General features: G+C 46.6%; 1 protein-coding gene and 1 long non-coding RNA gene across 9 annotated transcripts in view; one reads left to right on the forward strand and one right to left on the reverse strand.

Annotated features, from left to right (window-relative positions):
- Window positions 1–1,244: 1,244 nt before the first annotated feature.
- LOC119162372 (uncharacterized) overlaps window positions 1,245–23,397 on the reverse strand; it is a 94,759-nt gene continuing 72,606 nt past the window's right edge. The window contains exons 1-3 of one of the 2 annotated variants that reach the window (XR_012889358.1): window positions 2,523–3,167; window positions 2,218–2,406; window positions 1,245–1,420 (exon numbers count right to left, since the gene is read on the reverse strand). This is a non-coding gene — a long non-coding RNA (uncharacterized LOC119162372). Of the gene's footprint in view, window positions 1,421–2,217; window positions 2,407–2,522; window positions 3,168–23,397 lie in introns of those variants that run through there. The other variant, XR_012889359.1, reaches the window with a different exon arrangement.
- The window catches only part of LOC119161370 (uncharacterized), a 199,479-nt gene continuing 198,432 nt past the window's right edge, over window positions 22,351–23,397 (forward strand). For 2 of the 7 annotated variants that reach the window (XR_012889357.1, XM_075885055.1), the window contains exon 1: window positions 22,353–23,118. Coding sequence is in view for 4 of the 7 variants with exons in the window: in XM_075885055.1 (XP_075741170.1) it covers window positions 23,044–23,118 (75 nt within the window). In the remaining 3 variants the exon portion in view is untranslated. The other 5 variants (XM_075885056.1, XM_037413807.2, XM_037413806.2 and 2 more) reach the window with 5 other exon arrangements.

The following is a 23,397-nucleotide window of genomic DNA, read 5'->3' on the forward strand; positions in this document are numbered from 1 at the left end:
CGTAAGGAGTTTCCCCCTTCAAAAAAGGATGCCTTTAAACAACTTGGTTGTTATTGACTTTGTAGTGTTTCCGTGGTTGATATGCAGTGTGTGGTCAGTAATGCAACATGTGTACACTATCACGGTTTTTCTTGCAGTCGTCACCTTGTAACCGGTGTGGAGCTGTGCATGTGACAGATATAATACCGTATTTACTTGAGTGTGATGCAAGGTTTATTTTTCATGTGTTTACCCTCGCATACCGAGTAAGAAATTCTGATTTTGTTTCACTGGTCGTAATAAAAAGACACCCCGCGCGTTACGATCGCGGTCGTGTTACAATGGAATATATAAGGTGGCTGTAATATACGGTATGATGCTTGCGCAACGTAAGTTTTCATGTGCTTTCTTGAAAGTTTGCAACAAATTTTATTTAAACGCTTGTGATATTTTTCAGAACACCAACCCCTGTGCTCTGATGGAAATCGACGCCGGGAAGCGTCTACGAGGCAACTATGCATGGTCTGGATTATTTTTTCCTGTTAATAAAACATTTTGTGATTGTGAATTCGTGAATACAACGATGATTTTTGTCTCGAAGATTCTTTCTTCTCGTCCGATCATCACACAAGCCGGCATGGTTCACGTTAGCAATTATATGTACGTGCGAATGTTTCCGGTCGCGCTCGGCAGGGCGGCGCTCTATGTGCACATAAACTAAGGTTCCTATATATAAAAAGGTAGCGACAACTACACGCGCGCCCTCTAGAGGGGTCCAAGAAGCAGCGCTAGCAGACGATGCTCTGCTCAATCGCGTGCATTTTGCGGATGGCTGAAACCACTCTCAGTACGCGTGTGAACCGGTTAATTATTGCCCTTTGTGGCGTAAGCTGCCCAGGAAACTTCAAGCAGTAGGGACAACGACTAACGATCCCGGGGAGCGTGAAGCTTTGCAATAAAACGTTCGTAGTTTCGAAGCATCTCATTCTAATGAACGGTGTTTCACAGCGGTAGTCATACGGCACTTTTTTACGGTCGTTTGCACGATCTGAAATTCAGCTTACATTGAAGTAGAGATGATATTTGGGTGAACTGAAAGTGCTTGTTTTATAGTTCAAAAATATCGGGGGTTGTGAGCTTACCGAAACTTTCGGAAGCATCATTGCGCACTGATTGCTTCTAGTGGTGCGCAGCGAGTTACGTACGCTCTTATCGCGTTTTTCAGTGCTCGGCAGTATTCCCGCGGTCTTTTAACGCTAACCGAATTATTTGTATACACAATACTCTAAGAGCTTTATTTCGGATAAAGGATTTCACTGCATCTTCCGCTCTTTTTGTTTCGGCCGATGAGTAAAGATGCTCGGCGTGGCATACGGCTTCAGTTTCTTCTGGCCAGAGCTTTGTAGGATTATGGCTCAAATTCTTCAACATCAAAGTGGTCCTGTAAAAAAAAATATGCAAAGTGCTTAGACAAACAAGCCTGAATCGACCTCGCGCAGAGCTTCGCTGCAAAACACAGCAAGGCATGGCAAAACAAAATAAATAAGAAATACCAAGAACGGACCTTTTATTGTAAGTTTCAAGTTTTAAAGCCACCCGAAAAAGATCTGAGAATAACAGCCGCCTCTGTGTGGTTCGGGCACGTGGTAATAGCATCATGAATACCTTGAATTGACAGAATAAAAGCAGCCTCTGGCACATTGACACATTTACATCTATGCCCACGTGATCTGGGAAACCTTGCATGAACAGGAAAACTGCGATAAGCTCACTTATACATGCTGTCGCATCTAAACATTATAAAACGATGCCCACACCTGAAAAATAACTTTATGTGACACGCCCTGATGCGTAATACACAAACGAAAGGCTGTTTCAAGCAGACGGGTCAAAGCAACTAAATGGCAAGGGGCACTCTGCATTGCTCTAGGCTTTTCTATTCAGTGCTGAGCCAACACATTAGTCGTTTACCCTTTACAAAGTTTGCATTATGATGACATAAACAAACGCAATTTTATTGGGGTCTCGAGCTAATCACTGTGAGAAATACGGGATGTGAAACGTAAATAACTATAATGCACAAATCAGCCGCATCAAAAACGCCAAAAAAATACCAGCGTTGTTGAGATAATGCCCATGAAACAGTATATAAACGAACAAAGGCACGCCAGCGAGGCACATGGCTGGCTGAAATCTACGACAGTGTTTACATTTTATAAAAACCACGAAGTCACTTACCTCGCATAGCGCTTACCTCGCATAGCGGGGTATTTTCAGTGGGCACGAAATCCTTGCGCCCGATTCTGTGGAGCCATATCTTCCGTCTGCGGATGTTATCATCACCGCGAGGAATAGAAAAGAACTTCTTTCCATCCGTCGTATGGTTGCGGCAACCAGCATGCTAGCCCGGCATGCTAGCGTGTCATGCTGCAAACGTTGAATAAAAACACGTAATTTCCGCGTCCACTCAAGGGAAAGGTAAATAAGCACTTCTACGTTGCAAAAACAATCCATCATAGGCGCAAGAAATGTTTTTTACTTACCGAAACGTCCAATTCCACTCTCGGAAACGCAAACAACCACGCGATCCGCATGCACAGCGAACGACTGCTGTACCCTTAGGGCGGGGCGCGAAGGAGAAAAGGTCACGTGTCGCCAACCGGCCCATCGCGTGGCGAGGCGGCTGGATCAAGACCTTTCGCTACTTTTCGTAGATAGAGGGACTTTAACAGAAACTGCAGCGCTGTTTCCCCATAGGCTTGTGTAGAGTCTTACTATAGGCAGCATTTTCCTGAAGTTTATTTAGAAAAATGATAATCTTTCTTGGGGTACTTCAACGCAAAGCTTTCGGTCTGTCTGTCTGTCTGTCTGTCTGTCTGTCTGTCTGTCTGTCTGTCTGTCTGTCTGTCTGTCTGTCTGTCCTCTGAAACGAAACCAGAAATGGTCAAAATTCAACCCCATCCGCAGCGCCCACCAATATTACTCAAGTTTCAGCGTTCGTACTTGTGCGATTGTCAACTAAAAGCAATGATTTTGCATATCTGAGAAAAAATAACAACACTTCAATATTCTGTACGTGTCTCTTTATACAAGAGAGGCATACGTAGATAATAAAAAGGACAGTAGCGTTTATCATGCTGCGCTGACAATGCAACGCTATGCACAAAAAGGCAAGTGTTTTCAAAGCTTTGCTAAGACGACAAGGTGGTGGCACGAGCCCGTCACTTAGCGTTCTACACCTTATCGCCTCCAAGACAGGCGCACTTGCCAACCTTCGTTTTCGAAGATGACTGCCAGATAGCGCTCGTGTCTCACGTGCCTCGATGCACTCGTTTGCCTCCGCTTCGCGGATCGAGGCACTCTAACCTAGCGCCTCCAGAATACAATTCACCGATTTTCTCACGCAGAAAATCAAATTATCGTTTCTTTCAGTCTCTCCAGTTGCAAGACTAACGTCTTTCGACGACATTAACAGCGAAACATGCGGATACGGGGACATTTCTTTTCTTCCATTACAGTATCAAGGTTTATGGTTCAGGTGTACGGATTTGTCTAGGATCACACATAGCTACAAACATTTTCAGCACGGCCAGACGAGGCTCTTTTATAACGATCTCGAATAACGGCGCATGCGTAGTACGTCTATTTATGGCGCATTTCAGGGTGTAAAATGTTGCTAGGACGCTTTTAATTTAAACTTTGTGCTGTTAACTCATCAATAACTGTAGCTTTCCACGGCTCCTTTTGCAGCTGTTGCAATGGCGCGTGCCCGGCTTGGCATCAATTAAAATCAGCTGTCTATAGCTTAGCGGCGGGTCCCGTTGCCGAACGCGGCTCAGAGGTGGCTTCTTTGCTGCTACTGATTCAACGTATGCGTAGCTTAGCATTGATGTCATAACAGCTGGCATGGTTCCGAGGCGAGGCCAGGTGGTGGTTAAGCAACGGTGGGGCAAGGTTTTTTACGCGGAAAAGCTGTATTGATTACATAGTTAAACGCTTCGCAATAAAAAAAGCAAGGAAAGGGACGGAGTGCTTCTCATAATGACCTGCCTTTGATATTTGACATTTCTGATATAAAGAAACAGCCAAGCTTGCGCGGAACGCACAGCACAGTCACAGCGAAAGCTGGAAGAGCAGCTTTTCAGAACCATTTTTAAACATTCTCTGGGTAAATCTCACAAGCACACTTGCAGGGTACCCGCTACCGCATACATCATCATTATTTTTTGTTATAGCGACGCAGTCACTATGCCATCCCTCGTATTTGTCGGAGATAGGCGATACCCACTCCACGCTTGCAAGGAATGTTCTGCTTTTTCATGCTGTGGCCCTTGACGATGAAGAATAATGCCTGAAGCTTTCGTAATGATTTGGAGAATTCGATGACCTACTTCTAACACAGTTTAAATTGTATGCTTGGCCATTCCTTCGCTGTTCTCAAACGCTTTATTAGTGGTACTACCCAGATTCCTTTCTCGACATTAGGTCTGCCTATGGCCAATCTGCACTGACTTCCAAGCGACGTCGTGGCTCAGTGGTAGAGGGCTGGGCTGGCATGTAGGGGTCAAGGGGGTGAGCTTCATTGTGTCTCTAGTGTTCTTATTTAGTATTTTTTGCTTCTTTCGCGCGATAGTGGTTACAGACACCGGGGGCGGCAAACAACACGCGACCTTTGTTGTGACCCCATAACAGTTTTCACTGTAAAGGAGGAGAAGGCTGTTCTTGGCGATAATTTGGTAAATCAATGAGGCAGTCTTTGCGTCGCCCTCCCTTCTATGTGCATAAAGTGGTGGGGGTAGGGGGTATGAGACCTTTTTACCCCATCGTTGGAATGTCTGGGGCTTTTCTAGTGCCATTTCTAAACCCTTATCATCATCATCATCAGCTCATAGTGGGAATGTCTGTGGCCTTTCTAGGGCCACTTCTAAACCCTTGTCATCATCATCAGCCTGACTACGCCCACGGCAGGGCAAATGGGTCTCCCATGTTCCACCTATCAAGCCCACCTAAACCCTCTTAGGGCAGCTTATACGAGTAAACATGCCAAGTGTCTACTAACGCATATATTATATTTTGGGGAAGTTGGGAAGCATCCACTATGCCAATATTTCTCATTCTACAGATAAGTCAAGCACTCGCTATAAAGAGTGTTTCAAGAAATGTGTCTAATATTGTTTAAAAAGCTGCAACAGACTATATTTGCTCGCTGTCTTCAGAGTTGCCTTTTCTCTAACGGCAGACGTCTTAAGAAGGTTGAAGACTTAATTTTCAATGAAAATTAGGACAGTAAACTAATTACCTTTTTATTACTGGAGTTCGGCAGTTCAGATAAATAGGAGAATTGAATTCCTTGACGTAAAAACTCATTGCTGCTTTGAGATTACAGAAAAGTGGCCCCTAGTAAAAACTAGGAGTTAAAGAAACTTTCCTGAATTTTGCGGTGAAACCGAAACCACAATTACGCCAAGATATGATGAAGGCCAGACTCTAGGCCGAAACATCGAAATAAGCCACGTTATGAGCGCTCACGCAGGATCTACTTGACTATATGCAACGCTACAGCCACTCAACCACCATGCCTGCCTATATATATATATATATATATATATATATATATATATATATATATATATATATATATATATATATATATATATATATATATATATATATATATATATATATATGATGAATGGGAGACGTGGCCAGGCTCATACGCCATGTTTATTCTCTTCTGCACTTCTTCCTCCTCTGCCTCTACTACTAACTCCTAACCATCGCTACCTTCTTACGTTACAGGATTCCCCCTCCCCCCGAAAGAAGTCGCGTCAGACGAACATAAATGAAAACTGAACATGCACGGCTTAGAACTGAACACTGTCAAAAAGAGAAGATCATTCCAAGTCCGAGGAAGTTTCCGTTAACACACTATAGCTTCACAGGAGAAGACAGCAATCCGGGGTATCAAGTACAGCTCTGGAGGGCGAGGCTGGCTGTTGCGCTCTGGACAAGATAAGCATGCTTTAAGCGTGAAATCAGATGAAAACACAGCCGGTATTCTTGCGATGAATGAACGTGGTGTGATGGCCTTGAAGCATTGGCTGGATGATTTGCGCAGGTGTCGTGCTATTTGTCTTGATTGGAACCCATGCGTCGCCACCCATTTGCGTGCTTGTTGACCGAGGCTGGTGCGGTGATTTCTGCGTCCTTGCGGAATACAGGGTATGGTTTGGCGCCTTTCTCGACGTTGTATGTCGTGTTGCCTGAGTCTTGATCTCGACTGGAGAAAGCTTACTCGACGTCCCTTGGGAAAATATCCTGGATTCGATGCTTTCTTTGTTTCGAGCGAGAAATCTTGAATATGTCATTGGCTTGGTTGACATGTTTGTAAACGGCTTTCCATAAACCGCGTGTGTTCTTCCGAAGATGATTCCATTCGTCGTCGTCCTTGTTCGTATAGCCCTTGGAATCTCTGTTGTTTTTGGACTTGCTGGCATTGATGATGTTGCTGCGAAAAGACCTGAGGTGGCAGCCCTTTTTCACCGTGACACTGACTTTCTGGGCAATTGAATGTGGTGTCGAGTGGGCAGGTAGTAGTCTCTAGGCTGTTGTGCTGCATTTCGGGTAATGAAGGTAATGCTTCAGAGTTGATAGATACATCATCAGGGGCTTCTTCTTCGCTGTTCGCTGCGAGTGGTTCTTGCGCCTGGTAGCATGCGACGTTCGATGCGTCTGAGCCTTCTGTGTTTGGAGTTTCTGATGGCTGCGCACTGGACGGCAACACCACAACAGGGGTCACAAAAGAGCCAAGCGATGGAAAACCAGGAGGCGGGCCAAGTCTGCGAGATGGGGAGTAAGCTGCTCCAATGGGTGAAGACTGATTTTCACTCTTTGAGTAATCTTGGTGTTGTTTGGTATTTTCCCCATGTGTCAGCTGGTCTACCATGAACAAGGCGTCCTTATGACACGAATAGTGACCGTTAGGAGCCTTTGAAGAGCTGCGTCGTAGAAAATCAAGTGGTGGACCATGTATGCGAGACGAAGCATGAAAGGCATCAGTAGGGTGAGTGACGTCTCGTGTCGTATGTTGGTGCCATGACTTTGGAAATGCCGACTTTCGTGCACAAGGGAGCTGCGCTTGACGGTTGGGTTTTTCCCAATATACCTATGGCCTTCTGTAAGTAAATGCATGTGCCACTTCGTCTTGAGGCACTTGTCGATTCGCGCTGGACTTTCGAATGGTTGAGGACTGCTTAAGGAATTGACGATAGTGTGCGGTTGTCTCTAGATGGTTGACATTGAGCAGGTCTTGGTCATAGTCGTTAAAACGGGTAATCATTTCCTCTTTAATTTTTTGCCATGACTTGTCGTTCTCGAATATGTGAATTAGGTAAAATTTAAATGCCTCACCGGTGACGTAGTCGCTGAAGTTCGTAACCATCTCCCATTCCGACCAAGATGCAGCGGTAGCGTGGAGTTCGAACAGGTCGAACCAGTCCTGTACGGGTCCATCGTCCGCTGATCCGGTGTACTTGGGGATGTCGAGGTCAGCCGATGGTTCTGTCATGGTGCTGGTCGTTGTCCTCCTAGGCGATGATCCGGTAGTAAATGTATGGTCAGGGCGTCTTCTGGGGAACTGCGTCGATGATGAGCGACTGATGAAGGGGCAGGCAGGTCTTCATCCGGCAGAATGGAATAAACATGGCGTATGAGCCAGGCCACGTCGCCCAGTCATCATAGCGTCACATATATATCCACAAGTACACGCATTCAAGTCACACGTCACCACCCCATTAACAATATCCATGCAGTGCCCCTTAGCAGAGCTACTGTTTTAGGCGTTGCATTTCTCGTCCGACTACTTTAGACTTGAATTAGTTTTAGGACGTCATACTGTCGAAAAGGTGAAATTTACAGTACACATTTCTACACAGACACGCTATTTTCAGCTTCACCATCAGTAAACATTCGGTGCAAGACTAGCACCCACAATTTTTAGGGGTGGGGGGGGGGGGGGTCCAGTAGAACAACTAACTTTGGCAATTGATGGTCGCTGTGAATGCGTGTAAATATTTAAGTTTACCCTACAAAGTTAAACTACGGGAACATTTCGTGGTGTAGGGGGTTCAGATTCCCTTCCTCTCTCCTCTTTACTTGTTCTGCGTGTATTTGAAATGGTATATTTTTAATCTCACAGCTTTCTGAGCGCAGGCAACTTCCAATAAATCGGCCCAGTTATTTTGTATATTGTAGACGCCTAACTAACGACGAAAGAGTTAAGACAGTAGATTGGCTTGTGATACTTTAAGGGTTATGGCATCATGTGCTAGACACGAATGATGGGCAGGTACGAAGAAATCTGCATCAAGAAAGCGCGACTGAGGAGCCGAAGCGCATAGCAGTCCCTGCACGCCGCGCGCGGCTCTTTCAGTACAATTCAACTGCAGCGCCATCGCTATGGGCAACGCGGAAGGGATCAGGCGGCAAGGCGCGGTCACGCCACTCTACACTTCTACTACACTCTATCGAGGGAACCAGCGCTGGAGTTTCCACGACCACCCTGGCGGTGAGAGCGCGCACTTCTCAGCTGCTCCCGCAGATGAGAGTGGCGGCTGGTAGAGGCGGTGCGTGCTAACAAAACCAAAGGGCGCTGGAAGACTGCCAAGGAAATGTAAACTAATAGCGTAACTTCCATAGAAGCCCATGGATCCAGTAGTCGGTGGCTCATTGCCACCATCGCCATCTGCGTGAGAAGGGGACAACTAACAACAAAAAAATAAAAATAAAATATGATTTCACAACTGGAAGCAGTAGCGACGTCACGCATTTGCTCTACCTGGTGAAAATTGATTTTTTTCTTAATTGCTGACCTTCTACGTGCCTTTATTATTACGCCATTTTATTACGCCTTGATTTCGCCTCGATAATTGCATGCGAGAAACAACGGAAACCAAAATAACAAATATTGAGGAACCAAAGTTGTTTTATTAGGCAAATGATGTTCTTCAAATATACACAAACTTCGCAAAGGCAATTGTGAGGCAACTGTTCACGAGCAAAATCGCATAATAGTTCAAAAACTCACGTTGCCCAATAGTTGAAAACCACTGCAGCAAGACAGCAGTTATGAAAATATAGCTTTGGCAGCCGTAAAGTACACCATCTTGTTCCTTAGCCTGTCGCGTTCACAGTCGCCAAAGGCGAGAGCACGCCGGCCGTGCGCTAGCGAAAGGAGTCACAGTTCGCAACTTTCACAGGTGGTGGCGTCACCATGCGGCATCCGTCGTAACTGTCATTTGGGATATGTCCACGCAGCCAGCCCATGCCATCGTTCAGTCGGCCTTATTTTGGCGGCTCGCTGGCGTTTTATATTTTGTCGCTGGCAATTTCTACTATGGTTATTGTGAGGTCGGACAGTTACTTCGAGTCGTAGTAGCAATGATTTAATCTTTATTGTTTGCTTGCTGAGCTAGAAGAATCACAAAATATGTTGGATGTTGTTGTGCAGACGCCGTGCAGTCAAAGGCGAGGTTTCCTGCTTTGAACGAGCACGGCCACTCGGTCTTCTCCAGCCGTGGCACGAGCAGCGTTCAGAAAGCTGTACACCACAGCAGACGATGTACCCGGCGTTCTAAACTTCTTTTCCTTCAATATAAGCCACACACGCTTTCTCAACACACAGTGTAAAAAATAATACATGCTAGAGTCAATAACCTTCTCAGTAAAGCCTTGACAACATGGTGGCTGCAGCCGAAAGTACTACACAGGTCGAAGTGACGGGCACACCAGTGGCGGGCTGCCGGCGCGCCGGCTGCACGATCCCCCAAACGACAGCCATGTTGGGCTTGCACGAGCGCCCTCTCTAGGTGGTGAAAGTTACGAGTAGAGTCTGTGGGCTAGTTCAGCTATGAAATGCACGTAAAATGAGTAAACTTCTGAAGGTACGCACGAAACCATCACGAAAAAGTGAGTGATGCCTCGTTGACCTGGTAATGCGCCGAACCGAAGAACACGCTGAACTAATCTGAAAGCATATTGCCTGAATACGCCCCCCCCCCCCCCAAGTCTGTTGGCCCATGTCACCAGACTGCCTGCATATGTCCGCTGTTTCTGAAACCAAACGGGAAAAAAAAGGCACTGAACCACACAGCAAATTTTTATTCAAGTTATCTACAAACTTTTTGCAACAACTAAAATAAAATCATGCAAAATAAACGTTTAAATATTTTGTTTTCGCTATTTGTCCCCCCCCCCCCCCTTCACCTAGTCACGCTTCAATCGTCACATGGTTGTTGATGTCTGTCGCAAAGGGTTTCATACCCCTTTTCGTTCCGACTTTTGCGACCTATTTAGATTGACCTTGTACTGCTGTGTATTTAGATGCAACAATATATAAAAAGAGGGAAGACGTATAGGGGAAATTGACTGATCTGTGGGGTTTAACGTCCCAAAACCACCATGATTGTGAGAGACGCCGTAGTGGAGGGCTCCAGAAATTTCGGCCACCTGGGGTTCTTTACCGTGCACCCAAATCTGAGTACACGGGCCTACAACATTTCCGCCTCCATCGGAAATGCAGGCGCCACTGTCGGGATTCGAACCCGTGACCTGCGGGTCAGCAGCCGAGTACTTTGGCCACTAGACCACCATGGCGAGGCACGTATAGAAAAAAGGGAGGACGTAGAAAGATGAGGTGGCGTTGATTGATTTGATTGATATGTGGGGTTTAACGTCCCAAAACCACTGTATGATTATGAGAGACGCCGTAGTGGAGGGCTCCGGAAATTTAGACCACCTGGGGTTCTTTAACGTGCACCCAAATCTGAGCACACGGACCTACAACATTTACGCCTCCATCGGAAGTGCAGCCGCCGCAGCCGGGATTTGAACCCGCGACCTGCGGGTCAGCAGCCGAGTACTTTGGCCACTAGACCACCATGGCGGGGCACGTATAGAAAAAAGGGAGGACGTAGAAAGATGAGGTGGCGTTGATTGATTTGATTGATATGTGGGGTTTAACGTCCCAAAACCACTGTATGATTATGAGAGACGCCGTAGTGGAGGGCTCCGGAAATTTAGACCACCTGGGGTTCTTTAACGTGCACCCAAATCTGAGCACACGGGCCTACAACATTTACGCCTCCATCGGAAGTGCAGCCGCCGCAGCCGGGATTTGAACCCGCGACCTGCGGGTCAGCAGCCGAGTACCTTAGCCACTAGACCACCGCGGCGGGGCATGAGGCGGCGTAGCATCCAAGTGGTAAGGCGAAAAAAAAAATTCTGCTCTCACTCTCCTGTCTAGTGCTGTCAGGCTCGCTTCTAAACCGAACGGCACATGTCTGCTATATTTATTCGATAGTGAAGACAGCCACCAGTGGAAACCAGGACCAAAGATTTGAGTTTCAACGACGTTTTGCCGGAAATATAACGAGCGTATTATGCAACATACGACATATGTAAACTTTTTTTTTTTTCATCTGGCACACTGAGCGTTGAGTCGTGCACTTCAGGACAAACAACGTTTTTATGCGTCCGTCCATCTCACCACCACCACCACCAAACTCTGCTTCCACAATAGACAGGTAGTCTTTTTTTTCGAACAGTTGCGTGTAAATGATTGATTGATTGATTTGTGAGGTTTAACGTCCCAAAACCACCATATGATTATGAGAGACACCGTAGTGGAGGGCTCCAGAAATTCTGACCACCTGGGGTTCTTTAACGTGCACCCAAATCTGAGCACACGGGTCTCGACATTTCCGCCTCCATCTGAAATGCAGCCGCCGCAGCCGGGATTTGAACCCGCGACCTGCGGGTCAGCAGCCGAGTACCTTAGCTACTAGACCACCGCGGCGGGGCCAGTTGCGTGTAAAGGAAAGCTGCCTTGTCCACAAGACTTGTGCGGGGCACAATCGCCTGCGCCTCTGAACTGTTATAAAAGATACTCTCGCGGTGAACACTCGATGCAAAGGTGCCTCTGTTTACCTTAATTTGTGCAAAAGACAAGGTTCTTGTTGCGAACAAAGCAGTGAACTACTCAAAGCTTAGCTTTCTGGAGTCAGCCGATGTGGCAAGCGTTTTTCTCATTGGCTGCCGCGGCTAAGTAACATCAGAATTTATGCCCTGCTAGAGAAGTCTCAAAGGTCTTCGATTTTCACTCGTTCTTTAGTTCGCCTAACAACACAGTTTCAGTTTTTCTGCATGTCTCTGTCGGCCTAAAATGAAGGTGTTTGTTCAACATCGATAATTGCTAGCCTTTCATGTGCCAAACAAGATATCATTTTGAGGTACCCTGTAGTGTGCGTAATAAGATTGTGAACGCTTGAGATTCTCCAATGCGCACATATATCTTGGTTCACGGGTGTTCTTTTTATATTTCACCCCCATCGAAGTGCGGCCGCCGTGGTCGCTAATCTATTCCGCGACTTCAAGAATAGTAGCGCGACACTACACGTGCAGTATGCTGCCATGGTGGTTTTTTCCACCTTTCCTATCTCCCCTATCCCCTCGATATGTCCTCGCTCGCTGGCCTAGCGCATCTTTCTCTATATATATAGATTTATTCCTATTATTTTAATCCCTCCTCACCCCCATTCCTTGTGAGCTACTGTTGAGGTGTCACTCCCTGAAGCAGACAGTTACGGGGCTCACTTTTCTTTTTCTTTCTCTCTTAGAACCACTTAGTTTGCTTCATCAACGTCCCCGTGCATACATACCACGGACAGGGCGTGAAAACGATGGCAGAAAAAACACGGCGCAGCTACTACTTACTCTGCTTTTGTTTTTGTTTTGTTTTACTGCAGATGTTGGCAGCGTGGTATCCCCGCAGCACGGACACATGATTGGGGACATGTCAGCCAGTACTATAGCATTAGTCCAAAACCAAGCACGCAACCGGAAAATGAGGACGATGGAGCTGCCATCATGGTACAGCACTGTCCCTTCGATACTATATATGCATAGACGAAGTTCGCTTTGCAGGGCTTCTCTTCGTTTTTAGTGCTTTTTATGTGAGAGTAGCCTTCAGACAAAATTATTTTTATAAACCACAGTGCAGCATTACTAGCGCAATGGCTTTTCGAGCTGTTCGTTCCAAAATGAAGCGCGGCAGCGGCGCACGTGCATGCTCTCAGAGTGGTGCACTGCGGTCGGTCGTCTGTGTACGAGCAGCTGAGTTGTGTCGCGACTCTCCACCAGGTGCTCTTTTACGGCACGCCACCTATTCAGCGCTCGTCCCTCTACTATTTGGCCCGATAAGTCTTGGTTTGCACACAAGGAGGTTATACTAAAACTTTTGGAGTTTACGATACATGGGCGATACCCGCCCATGTATCGAAGTGAAGCTGCGGAGGCCATATTGCTCAGGACAGAAGGAGAAAGAAAAGAAATGAAGTCTCTGACCAAAACAACTATAGCTAATTTAGGTGAATTAAACTAGCAAATTTTGCACAAGATGCCGGACGTATAACACAGTGGCCTAATGTGCACCAGAGAGTTGCATGTGATGGCTTATAACAACGTGGCGCATGTTAAATCCATTTCTCATTGTCACAGAAAGCCGAAACATTATTTCACCGTCAACCCTCTCCACAAAGATATGATCACTGACCAAAAAAAATTACAGTAATTCTGGCAGCTTGCATCTGCTAGCGGACCATAATCGCAGGTACTTGCAGTGTAAAATATTTGCAGTGTAAATATTTTTTGCCCCTTTAACCTACACAGGGCCCGCTAGAATTGGAACTGTTTATGGAAACGTGAACCTTGCTTTTCCAGGTACTGCAAACTTAATGCTCCTCGACCTGTACTATTAGCACAAGCAAATTTTATTTTGGAAACATAACTGATAATTAGCGCTACCATGTTGCAGGAACGACTTGCTGACAACTACAACTCGCGCACTTTAAGCAGCAGCTCCATTTGTACATGTATAACGAGTGCTTCAAATACTAATCGCCGAAGTAACGTGCTATACCAGCAGTCATCGAGAAACACAGCCTGGCAGCCTTCGTGGCTTAGCCTCCCTTACCCCTCACCCCTTCGACTAATAAAGTTGTTACTCACTCACTATACCAGCAACGGTGTTACTTATAACGCGTAACCACCAAAACTGCGAAATAAAGCGGGCGTTTTTGCAGTCATCACGATTATTACGAAGTACCAGATTTCTCACATCGTAGCTTGCCACATAATATACAGGGTGACCATCCGCCGCTCAGCGGTGTACGATTCATGGGTGACACACACTGCTAGTGCATCAGATGGAAGTCTTTCGTAGTCTTCCTCATTTTATTCCATCTCATGCAGTATTTTCTCTACAGACAGAGTGGCTCCTCTACTAAGTGATCGACGTTGCCACCCTTGGTACTCTTAAAGAGGCTGAACTGAAGCATTAAGTTTTGCGGACAAGCATAATGCAGCGACGCTGGATCTACTTTTTTTTTGTCGTTGACGCCTTCAGCCATTTCAGAGTAACGCAGCGCAATCATCGATTGACGAAGTACTTGTAAAGCAGCTACCACCTCCGAAAAAAAAGCAGCGCACCCGAGGAAAACTCTGCGAAGTGTGCCGCTCACTAACCACGCCGCTGCCATCAGCGCCCCTAGCGGCATCGGCGCGCCAAAGGGCCTTCTCCAGCAATCAAAAAACGCTGTGCTCATCACACCTTCCATTCTGGCCACCCTTAATTGTCTGGGCGAGTCAAGCGTCGACTTCGACCCGCACTGGCATGTCCGGGCACGCTACTAGCCACCCTAACGCTACGCTGGCGTGCTGTGCGGGCCTACGTCACAACGCAGCGCCATTGCCCTTTGGGCCACGCGTGACATCCTCCTCTCCTACGAGCTATGTTGCGCCCGACGATTCGCTCGTCGCGGCAGATGCTCTCAGGTCTCCACATGGGGTGGCCACAGAACACCTACTGGGGTTGCCGCGCTGCTCAGCAGGCGGCTTCTCGTTTGTGCGTTCGGCTTCGGTGCTTGATCGGGAGTCATCGTGCCCTAGGCAAGCGTACTTGCTCGGTCTTTCGGAGTTCCCTATACGGCCTGCAAGCCCGTGAGTGTCGCACTGTGCTGCATCTTGGGTTAATAAACCCGTTGATTTTGTTTTCCTGCCTCGTGCGTGGTTTCTGCGCCGTGTCGGAGAAAACGATGAACCCGGCCGCAGCGTCGTCGCACGCAGTGGCAGTGGAGGACGTCGCACCCCTACACGGTTGCGCTTAGTAGGTAAGCCTGGTGCAAAACTATCTCCACAAGTTAGAAAAGGTTCAGAAAACCGTGCAACAGGTCAGTCACCTGATAAAAATGGTGACAAGCAAAAGCCACGGACTGAAAGAAGAAGCCTGCAGGAAAATGATCCAGGCGTTAGTCGCAAGCATAATCACGTACAGGACCCCGTATGTAGATATGAAGAATAGCCAGAGGATTAATCTTAACACCCTTATCATAAAGGTCTACAAGATGGCCATGGGCCTGTCACCTTTCACATCCACGGAAAACTTGCTTAAAATGGGAATGCACAACACATGGAAAGAGCTCACGGAAGCACACCATGTCAACCAGCTGGAGAGACTGCAGCTGATGAATAAGGGTAGAGCCCTGCTCCAACATTTGGGTTACCGCAACGAGGATGACAGGCACGTCCCTCCGCGTATTCCGTACGAGATCAGAAATAACTTACATATAAGCAATATACCTAGGAACATACATCCCGAATACGACAAAGGAAGCTCAAGCCAGGATAAAACGGCTCAAGCAGATTCTACAACGCACCAACAGCAATGAACAAAATGTGAGATACACGGACGCAGCGGCGTACCTTACAAATGACTGTTTTGCTGTAAGCATGGTCGACGAAACTGGCAAAGAATTGAGAGCAGCATCCATACGTGCCAAGGACGCCAGTACAGTGGAAGAGCTGGGCATAGCCCTGGCCATCGCTACATGCAAGAATACGCGGGCTACCGGGATAACAAATTTGCAAGAGGCGTGTATAAGATACATTAACGGAAGGATTGGAAAGGCAACACTACATGTATTAAAAATCACCAAAGTGGACGAAATAACCATCCTTTGGACACCGGTACATGAGTCTCTCACGGGGAACCAGGTGGTGTACTCCGCGGCTCGAGATCAGGTACGCCGAGCCATCTCCGACACGCTGGGATCACGTACCGACGGCTGTCACGACGAGCATGAGCGCATACCGAAGAAGTACGCAGACATTTTGGTACACTACAGGAAGCAGAGGAAGTGGTACCCGCCAGGACACAATTGAGAGTCTGAGTAGGGAACAAGTGGTGACATGGAGAAGACTACAAGCCAGAACTTACCCACACGGAACATTGATGCATGCTATGTATCCAGGAACGTTCAGGTGGGACTGCAAGTTTTGCCCTCCAGACACGTGCAACACTGCACCACATTACTGGAGCATTGCAACAATCTGGACATACCACCGTCGTCACCACCAAGTGCAAACGCAAACGAAGAGAAAGAAAGGGATAAAGAGGAAGCATTCGAAAACCAGTGGGAGGCTTTGCTGGGGACGCAAGACCCTGACAACCAGCTGCGATTGGTGAACCGGGCTCGAGTGGCGGCAGCGAGCCATGGCTACCTGAACTGAGGAGACCACCCACCATAGGGCTGAAATACAAAGAGCCTGGTCCAAATAAGGTTCATTTCATTCATTCACCTGATATTTTCTGCTCTATTATCTGGTCAATGAAATTCCGAGAAGCCTCAATATATTTTAGAAGGCCCCATTGGTACTGCTACGATGTCTTATCCTTCTTTTTGAGCGTTTAATTGTACCTCGTTCGCGATTAATTCACCATTCGTTTTGTTTTTTTTTGTGTGTGTTTTTCTGTACCACTCCTTTGTGAGTGGAGTTGGGGTTGGCGGGATTTTGACAGCTTCATCAGTGAGAGGCGCTTCAAGCGAAAGTGTATTTCCATGATTTTTTTCAGAGGAGCTCGTTTCCTTTTTCTCCTTTATAGAGAGAAGCATATTGCTACATCAAAAATTTTGGCATTGGGAGCGTAGTGTTCATGCAAATGTATGAAACTCAAAATCCCAGATATGCAGATCCGGTGCTACATTAACATTCAAAAACGAAGCGCTCACTTGTATTAAGTGCACACATGCACTGGCTTTTGTAAGGGCGCATGGAAACGATGCAAACCCTGTAGCAATGTTACTAGCCCGTCATCTTGTCATTTACCCTGTCTCGTCGAAGTAGGCTTCTTCAACATGTGTATTGGACATAAGTCGCCATTCTTTTTTGCCGCTTAACCTTCTCGCCTCAGAGCGCACTCTCATGTGCCACGCAATATGACGTTTTTGTAATCGTGAAAAGTACAAAAATTATTCGAAGTGTTTCTGTGCACCCGGACACAAAAACGAAATCTATGTACTCGCGAATGCAGTCATAGACGCGAAAATATGGGAGGAAAAGTGGGCAAGCGAAGCATGCCTACTTACACATCGAAAGTTGTGCCCAGGGTAAACTTCACACTATTTGCGCAGCCAAATGCTACCCAAGAGGCCACCATCGTCCTTTCGAAAAGTGATTACAGACGTGTTCAGAACCGTCTTGTTCAATAGACCGATCCCACCAGCCGATCAGCGCATGCGCCGGTTTTCCGGAGTTGCCCCGCCGCCATCTTAGTTGTAGTCAATCGGTCAACCAGACTACAGTGACTACGCAGTGGCCGCCGCTTTTTCAGTACTGCGCCGGAGCTTCGCGGACGTCTCTCCGATTTCACCAGCAAGAAAAAGTCGTCATGTGAGTATTTTCAATACCTACATTGTCTGTTAATGGGAGCAGGCGGCGCGAATTTCGGTCATAAGTGCCTGCTACTCCTTCGTTTCGGCGGGACTTAGGACAGCCACCCGTTCATTGCCTGTTGAGTACCGTTTTCATTTGAGTGATGTATGTAAGCGGTTGTTCTGCGCGACTGTTTTTTTCGCATGTGCATCTCGGGGATTGCAACGTTTGTTTGCACAGTGACGTGCAAACAAACGTTGCAATCCCCGAGATGCAAACGCGAAAGCTAATCGCCGTTTGGCACAACGAGTTCTGGGTAAGTTGTTGCAAGCGTGCCGTGAAGTACGTTACGTCGTTTCTAAAAAGTAAGGTCTCGATGTACGGTAGAGCTATTAGGAGAGCCTCGTCAATGAGCTTGCCTTCCCCTTATGCCTGCATGCTTGCCACTTGCGTTGTAAAAAAAAAAAAACGCAAGCCGCGTACGCGGTGCTGCACTTGCGCAACATGGAAAACTAAAAGACCTCAGCACTACAACTCGTAATAATAATAATATTAGTACGCAGCGGTAACAAAAAACGCTAGAATAAGGAAGATGCGCTAAAAAATGACCGGCATGCACAACCGCGAACCGCGGCTGAGCTATCCGGTAAGAGTATACGCAGGCAGAGTGAGCAAAGATCATATTCTTTGGTATGCTAAGCTTCATGATTAAACATTCACATAAAAAAAACCACCGCAATACGCTTATTTAGTTTCAAAGCGGCACTATACATTTAATAAGATGTCTTACCTGCCGCCCCGTCCAGCCCTGTTGATACGCTGAATCCACGTCTCCCGAAGCTTTTGCTCTTTAGGAAAGACGTAGAAACCCAAGCCTTTATCCCTTGTGCTGTTGTTGTAGCATCCAGGAACACAGCACGTAAATCCTTCCATCGTAAGACGGCTCCACACGACCGAAAAATCTATCGAAAAGGGAACGCTCAGGCACTTCGGCTGGCTGGTGCGCCCGGACGACTACAAGTACCGGCATGCACCGCGGCTGCCGCGGCAGCGGTGGCGTCGCGAAACTGGCCTGTGGGATCGGTCTATTATAGGCACCACACGAGCCATTACTAGCACGAAAACAACGCGAAAGCCCTATACTCTACAACGCGCCAAACCGCTTTCTGCCCTGAGCAATATGGCAAGGCGTTCGCTCCAGCCACTGGCCCACAGAGCCCTTCCACCACTCCAGAAGCTTTAGTATAACCTCCTTGTTCGCAATATTCCCGCCGTGGCCTCAAACAGTAAAGAACTACCCCAATCATCATCATAGATTTTTTCCTTGGCGATTTCCTGCTTAAAAGTTTCACATATCTTCAGCGCCGACTTCTTAATCATGCCAATTCTGCCACGGGACCGGCACGGCAGCGCTGCGGCGTGGGAGTACACCGCGAAAGTCCCTCGCCGCGAAAGGCCCTCGCTTGGCGTTTGGCCAGGCCCCGGAAACTCTCAAGTTCAAGTGATCACCCGTAGGTGGCGAAAAAATCAACCGTGGAAAACAACCAGAGAGACTATTTGACAGGTGGTATGGACAGATACGATTGCAAAGTGGCATCAGCATCTAAGATAGGTAGAGTCCGGGACAGAAATAGACGTAGCCACGAGCGCCGAGCCAATTCAGACATAGGGTATATTAACATGCAGGGTGGTAGGAACAGGCTGAAGTGGGAAGAGTTAAAAGAACAGCTAAGGGAGGAGAGGCCGATGGTATACGGTTTCGTAGAAACACATCTCAGGGATATGGAACAACCCCCTAACAATCCGAACTACTCGTGGGAATATTGTAATAGAACAGAAGGCAGCAAAAAGGGGGGTTGAATTGGTGCATTCATACATAAAAGTATGGGTTGGCAAAGAGTCAAGCACAGATGCATAGAACATTTATGGTTAAGAGGGAAAGTAGATGGGCAGATGACACTCCTTGGTTTGGTGTACTTGTGGACGGAAGCAAAGGCCAGAGAGGAAAACCAGGCAATGGTGGAGTGTATATCACAGGACGTTGAGGAATTAGGAGGCGAGTGCGACATACTTATACTAGAAGATATGAATGCGCACATAGAAGATATAGATGGGTATACCGACCCGACAGGCAAAGTGATCATGGATATGTGTGAAAGGTTTGATTTTATCATTTGCAACAGTACCGAGAAGTGTGAAGGGCATATAAAATAGGAGGTAGGAAGGCTGCAGTCGACGATAGATTACGCACTGATGTCACATAGGATGTATGATAAGCTCAGGGGAATGCACATAGATGAAGGTGGCTCCAGAAGTCTGGGTAGTGATCACAAACGTATCAAGCTAAGTTTTGGAAGAGCAGTGACAGTGGGAAGGAGACAAGATGAGCAACTACAGGAACGAAATTTTTTTCAGAAAGGCAAATATAAATAGCCACTAAACAAATTGAGAATGTAATCACTGAGGATAATAATAAAACTGTGTGGACATACACGAATCTAATTAGACTGTTTGAGCTAGAGCTTGCTAAGGCACGTTACAAGTCACCCTAGAAAAGAACACACAAAGCCAAAAATTGGTGGGATGAGGAACTTAAGAGAGCCATAGCAAAACGTCAGGAAGCCTCTAGGGAACACAGGCATGCAAAGCAGCGGGGTGAACCGACTGATGATGTTGAAAGAAAATGGGAAATCTTTCTAAGCTGTAGAAAGGATGCATCCCTTCTGATCAATGAAAAAATTAGAAGAAAGGGAGCTCAGTGGCTGGCAGAAGTACATAAAAAGATAGAAAGGCAACTGCGAAACGTTGGAATTATTTAAACACCCTAAGAAATGAGACCAGCCTAGAGCAGAGGTTCATACCTACAGCTCAAGGTGCTAGGCTAGAAGGGGACGAAGCTATTGAATATATAAGAACAAGGGTGACAGAAAAATTTCAACAAAGAAGTGCTTTATGCACCACAATCGACAAGGATGAGTCAAGTGGCGCAATGGCTCCATTTTCACAACGAGAGTGGGAAAGGGCTAAGAAAAGGGTTCCTAGTAGTACATCAACAAGCCCAGATGGCATTCCCATTATGCTGATAAAGACATTAGGTCCGAAGTCTAAGCAGGCTTTGAGAGAGGCAGTGAGCAAAATAATAATCGATGGCGAAGTTCCCGATAGATGGAAACTTAGCAGGATGAGCATGATCTATAAAGGAAAGGGGGACAAAGCTGACATAAACAACTACCGTCTTATAACAGTGACATCAGTGGTCTACAGGCTGGCGATGCAGATTATAAAGGAAAGACTGTAGGCATGAATAAAGGATGAGGGGGTGCTGGGGGACCTGCAGAATGGGTTTCGCAAACACAGGAGGTTGGAAGACAATCTGTTATCACTGACGCAGTGCATCGAAATAGCAGAAAAGGAACACAGGCCCCTGTGGCTAGCATGTTTGGATATCAAGGGAGCGTATGATAGTGTGGTTCAAGAGGAATCGTGGGGAATACTGGACACACTAGGCGTGGAAGATGTAGTCACTTATCTTTTAAGGGATATCTATAAAGGTAACAAGGTAGTTATAAAGTGGGAAAAACGGGTATCCAAGCCTGCAGATGTAAAAAGGGGGTTTTAGGCAGGGGTGTCCCCTGCCACCCTTATTATTCATGATCTACCTACAAGGATTAGAGGCCACATTCGAGGGAAGTGGACTGGGCTTCGACCTCTCTTTCGTCAAACAAGGAAAACTCATTGAACAGGCACTACCAGCATGATGTACGCAGATTATATAGTGCTAATGGCCAACAAAAAGGAAGATTTGCAGAGATTGGTGGACATCTGCGGTAATGAGGGAGATAGGTTAGATTTCAGATTCAGTAAGGAAAAATCATCATTCAAGAATTTTAGTGACAATGAAGGTAGTAAACTTAAAATACAGGAGGTGACGCTAGAGATAACAGATTAATACAAATATCTGAGCGTATGGATAAGCAATGGGGCCGAGTACCTAAGGGAACACGATATATACGTGACGACTAAAAGTAACGTGAATGCAGCGGTAATGAAAAACAGGGCACTGTGGAATTACAATAGGTATGATGTCATGAGAGGAATATGGAAAGGGGTCATGGTTCCTGGACTGGCGTTCGGTAATGCGATCTTGTGCATGAGATCAGAAGTTCAAGCAATATTAGAAATTAAGCAACGTGGAATAGGTAGGCTTGCCTTATGAGCTCACGGGAATACACCAAATCAGGGAGTACAAGGTGATATGGGATGGACATCGTTTGAGGGTAGGGAAGCTCGCAGCAAGATAAAATTTGAGAAGCGATTGAGAGAAATGGGGGAGGAGTGTTGAGCTAGGAAGGTATTCAGCTACTTGTACATGAAGAATGTCGATACAAAATGGAGGAAGCGAACCAGAAAATGGACTGGTAAATACTTAAAAGCAGCAGGGGGCCAAACCAAAAAAAAATATATCGGTTAAGAAGAAGTTGAAGGAAGCTGAGACCGATATGTGGAGAATTGGCATGATTAAGAAGTCTGCACTAGAGATCTATTGAACTTTTAAGCAGGAAATTGCCAAGGAAAGGATCTATGATAATACTCGGGGTAGTTCTCTACTGTTTGAGGCCAGGACGGGAGTATTGCGAAGCAAGACATATCGGGCCAAATACGAAGGGGTAGACACGGTATGCAGTGCGTGTGGAGAGGAAGGAGAAACTGCCGAACACTTGATAATGATCTGTATAGGGCTTCACCCTATAGTTCAGGTTGATGGAGCAGAGTTTTTCAAAGCACTGGGGTTTAGGGACACGGAGGGCAAAATAGGCTTTAAGCGGGTAGAATTAACTAGAAGGAGGTTATCTGATTGGTGGCTAAAGTCAAGGCATGAATGAAAATTAAACTCCTCACTGCAAAGTGCGAATTCTCAACTTCACTATTTAAAGGGAAAAAAAGTTAATCTCGTTTTTTTGGTTCATTAAGTATTACGGCTTGGTGGCGCTAGCCACTGCCCGATTTAAAGGGTACTGCCATATTCATCTATCTAATCATCCATCCAGCGCGTTTCTACTTTGGTTTGGTAGGTGTTCTGTGGTGGCTTTGGACTTTAGCCAACGCCTCCTGTATTTAAGAGAAGGCGTTGCTCTAGCAGAGGCTAGAGTACTTTGCCTCGAAAAATTGGTTTAGTGTGAAAACAGGTAAAGCTATGGGGGTGAAACGCTGAATCGGTCACTAAAAACATGTAGGGTATCTCGTTTTAGTAGGCTCACAGACAGCTTACGAAGAACCATCTGAGCTATTCCTGATTATATGGGTGGACTTAGTTTGGCGTCTGCGGCGGCCTGCGGGCTTCTGCTGGCCACAATTTCTCCGTATGTTTACAAGGTGCGTCACCCGGCACGTGCGTTTTGCTTGCGACGAAGCCGCACGAACGCGATTGTCATCGCTGCATTGCGACAGTAGTGGATTGACCTGTATTACGTGTGTTGCCACAGTCGAGGATAGGTGGTTAAGAAACAGCGCAGCTGCTGGAAGTAAAGTCAAGGAAGCTCTACGGCGCACTAAGACTCTGACGACTACGAGAAGTCTCAGTGAGGTAGCCTCTACATCAGATGATTGATTAGTTTTTCTTTAGCTGATTTTACCTGGTAGGTGTTCTGTGAT

This window comes from Rhipicephalus microplus, unplaced genomic scaffold, assembly GCF_043290135.1.
Source record: "Rhipicephalus microplus isolate Deutch F79 unplaced genomic scaffold, USDA_Rmic scaffold_65, whole genome shotgun sequence".
NCBI classification, from domain to species: Eukaryota; Metazoa; Arthropoda; class Arachnida; order Ixodida; family Ixodidae; genus Rhipicephalus; species Rhipicephalus microplus.